At 41.3% G+C, this 3,796-nt stretch overlaps 1 protein-coding gene across 1 annotated transcript; it reads left to right on the top strand.

Moving 5' to 3' along the window:
• Positions 1-2,750: 2,750 nt before the first annotated feature.
• Positions 2,751-3,467, top strand: LOC130136970 (uncharacterized). Its single transcript, XM_056307622.1, has one exon. It carries the CDS (start codon positions 2,751-2,753, stop codon positions 3,465-3,467), a length of 717 nt encoding a protein of 238 aa, XP_056163597.1.
• The last annotated feature ends 329 nt before the right edge of the window (positions 3,468-3,796 follow it).

The following is a 3,796-nucleotide window of genomic DNA, read 5'->3' as shown; positions in this document are numbered from 1 at the left end:
GAGGCTTCTTGCTTCCTTATAGACAAATAGGCTTGGAGAAGAAGCCAAGTATTAATGTGCACAATAGTCATGATGGCCTTGCTTGAGTCATGGCATATGTCACAAAAGATAAGACCATTTATGAGCATTTATGGGTTAAATGATGAAGGCTAAGACTCATCCTTTCCCTATTGGTTCTCTCTCTCTCTCTTTTCCTTCCTCACGGCCGAATGGCCTTCACGATGGTTCCCTTGGCAAGGCCATTTGGCCTTGCCTTGTGTCCCATAATGATAGGACCTCCAAAGTCTAATGTTATTAATGCTTGTCATCATGAAATAGGGCTTCTAAGTCAAGGGCCATTTAATGGCATTAATGAAACTTAATGATGGAAGCTTGAAGGAGAAGCTTTGACCATGACAAAGCCTTATCTTCTAGTTTCTTCCCAACAAACCAAACACGGAGCCTATTTCGGTCTTCTAGAAATGTCGGTTCGGCTCACAATGACTCAGCACCATCAGTTTGCACAATAACAACTAATCGACACTCAAGTCGTAAATCCGCATCATAATCAATTCCTTGATTTCCGAGGGTTTTCTACGACAAAACACGTATAATAATCTCATTCAACCCGAGGTTCGGCGCGGAAATGTCCTTAAATATCACCAAAAGACATCAAGTTGAGATTCCAACGTTCTCAAATAGAAATTGATAAATCTTTGAAATCTTATAAAACCGAACAGCTTTGCACTGTTCACGAAATCGAGCTTGAAAATATAGTAAATGGACTCCGAAAATTCTTAAATTTGAATATGTCATAAACAAGACTTTACCAAACATTTCTCGTGAAGAACACAAATTCGTAATCTTTCTGTAAACACCATTTTTAGTAGCTCAAAGACAGACTAAAAACAGTTCGCTGAAACGGGACTCTGGTTTCTCAAATTATGCTCTGTCCAGAATCCAAATCATCTCGGAAAATTCCCAAATTTATACAATTTATAGAAAAGGACGTTCTCAACAACTTTTGTGAAGGAAACTTTTCCAAAATCGACCTATAAAAGCTCGTAGAAAATCAAGAATGGGTGAACATCACCGAAATACCCATTCTGGGCAGTTTCACACGGTCCGAAAATCAGGCCATCGTACCACTCATATCAACTCCAAAAATTCTGAAGTTAAAGTATGTAAAACTTCAAGATGTTTGGAACAACTTTCAAGAAGGAAGTATTCGGAAATTCTAATCACAAAAGTCTCCCCAAAAATAACAAAACGAAGGGGTACAAAGGATCCAAAACTGGGTTTTCCAAAACAAGATAAAACAATTTAGTTCCGATTGGAAAACCATCAAACTTAAACCATAGCCATTTTCCCAGGAACTGAAATTGAGGATGTGACAACTACGATGCCTAGGATGAGAATACCCTAGATGCCCAGGGAGTTTGATCGGGATGCCGTGGTCAGTATATCACGAAGCCTACGCGGGCCATTGAGAATTCTGGCATACACCGCGGCTGATCGGAATGCGCACCGAACTCTGCCAGACGAGAGTGTTCCTCCTTGCGTGACCGGCGAGCGCATTGAGTATGTTACTTGGAGTGAGATAATGTGCCCATGCAAGTGTGAAAATTGTGTGTGCATGTTTCAATCGTGTTGATGATTGTAAATACCGAGTTAAGTATAACACTTGAGATAATTACTAATGTGGAACAATAGGGTATATCTTGCCTGATTAGTAAGTCCAGATAGAAGACTATCATACATATGCCTCTTGATATGCATGTTATTCTTGTTTGGTATAGGTTGATAGACATTTCACTGTTGAGCTATTGCTTACCCTTGTAGTGGTTAATAATTTTTCAGACTAGTTGAGATGTCGATCCTCCCTGCCTCATCCTTTATTAGCTATGGTGTCCCTATAGATTTCTCAGCGTATCTAACATTGTTCCAGGACCCAGATGTTCCACATGTGGTGTTCGTGAGATGCATCTCGATTTTGACTATCGACATCGGGTCCTCAGTGGACCCTATTCTCATGGGGTTTGTAGCGGTTTTCGCCCAAGTGGGTGGACGACTGATAGTACCATTACCCTACTTCGACGGGGATGGAGCTAACGATGGGGATAGTGGAGTGGAGTGATGCGGGAGCGATAGGCAGGAGAGTACCATTTTTGGAGTACGACTGATATTTTGGATGAAGTCATTTGGTTGGGTGATCTTTTTGGTTGACGAAAGTGAGGGTTGCATGTAGATAGACCGGGTTAGGAGTAGCCCCACAGTTAACCCTCAAAATGTAAACTCACTGTTGTATCACCCCATGTTTATAAACAAGAAGAAGCTTGAAGTTTAGTTTTTGTGCTGTCATTTTTTTTAGTAGTCGACTTTTTCCTTATTTATAATTCATGTTATAAATATTGTTCTTATTGAGAAGCATCTTTCGCGCGTGAATTCTTTTACGCGCAAAAGGTTATAGTGACTCATAGGAAGGGCCGTGACTGGGATGCCACAACCTCTTTGTATGGTATCAGAGCATAGGTTTACATTGGAGTGATAAGGTGAAGCTTACATTGGAGAGATAAGGTTGGTTATATGGAAGTAATAAGGTGCATTAGCGATGAGCAGACTAGGATGTGTTTGTTAGTTTTGCGTTAGGGAGATACAAGTTATTATGGTTACTTATGTGATGTCAGTAACGTTTGTTACTTATTAGATAATGTGACGATTGATCATCTGAAGTAATTGTTGATCAATGTGCAGAAAACTAGTAAAACAAGATGAGGAGGAATGGTGCATCATCTTTTGGTTCTGCACTTGGAAGGGATCCTCGAGTGGATGGAATCCTCGAGGCTTTGTCCAATGTAGGGGCATTGTTTAAGCAACAAGTCCAACAACAAGCAGCTGCAGGAAATGGTGATCGTCGCATACAAGGACTCATTAAACAATTTCTGAAATTGAAACCAAGTAAGTTTGCTGGAGTGGGAGACCCCAACGAGGCCGAAAGGTGGATACATAGTTTGGAGAAAATATTCAACCTATTGACTTGCACCGATGCTGATAAGATACTCTTGGCTGAGTATCAATCGGAAGGAAATGCGGACCACTGGTGGAGAGCATCGAAAGAAACAATGTTTCCTGTAGGTACGGAAATAACTTGGGAGAATTTTATGGAGGCATTTTATGAGAAGTATTTTTCTGAATGTGCTAAAGATCAGAAAATAGCAAAGTTCATACAGCTATGTCAGAATAATATGATGGTGGATCAGTACGAGACTAAGTTTTCTGAACTCTCTAGGTTTACGCCTCACATGGTGGAAAATAGGGAGGATAAAGCCGCGAGATTTTTGAATGGGCTAAAGACTGATATCAGGAGGCAGTTAGTACCCTTTTACATAAGAGACTATAATGTACTTTACAGGCATGCCCAACTTATCGAACAAGAGTTCATGAAAAGAGAACTAGAGGCCAAGGGACAGGGTAAGGCAAGTCATTAAGCCACATGCGATAACGTGAGATTAGGAAAAAGGCCCCCCAGTTTGGAAAATCTTCTTTTGTTCCCGATAAGAGATGCAATAACATGAGATCGTGGAATAATCAGTCGATGGAGCGAAGGACATTTCTAAATGGAAACTACCACCAGTGTGGGAGACAACACGGGAATGCACCGTATCCGATGCTAAAGTGGTGTTTTGGGTGTGGACAACCCGGTCATGTTGTTAAAGATTGCCCTCAAAGGGGACCACAACCTAGCGCACCGCCAGCGCAGCAACTACAACAACCAACTGAGGGCGGAGTACCACCACCAAGAATTTTGCAAAGGCCC

This window comes from Syzygium oleosum, unplaced genomic scaffold (genome assembly GCF_021117445.2).
Source record: "Syzygium oleosum isolate NSW1041296 unplaced genomic scaffold, Sole_v2.1 Sole_v2.56, whole genome shotgun sequence".
Taxonomy (NCBI): Eukaryota; Viridiplantae; Streptophyta; class Magnoliopsida; order Myrtales; family Myrtaceae; genus Syzygium; species Syzygium oleosum.
Note: the sequence above shows the minus strand (reverse complement) of the source record. Positions and strands in the feature narration are given on the sequence as shown.

What these genes read in the sequence shown, in the direction of transcription:
- LOC130136970 (XM_056307622.1), top strand. Translation starts at nt 2,751, where the DNA reads ATGAGGAGGAATGGTGCATCATCTTTTGGTTCTGCACTTGGAAGGGAT.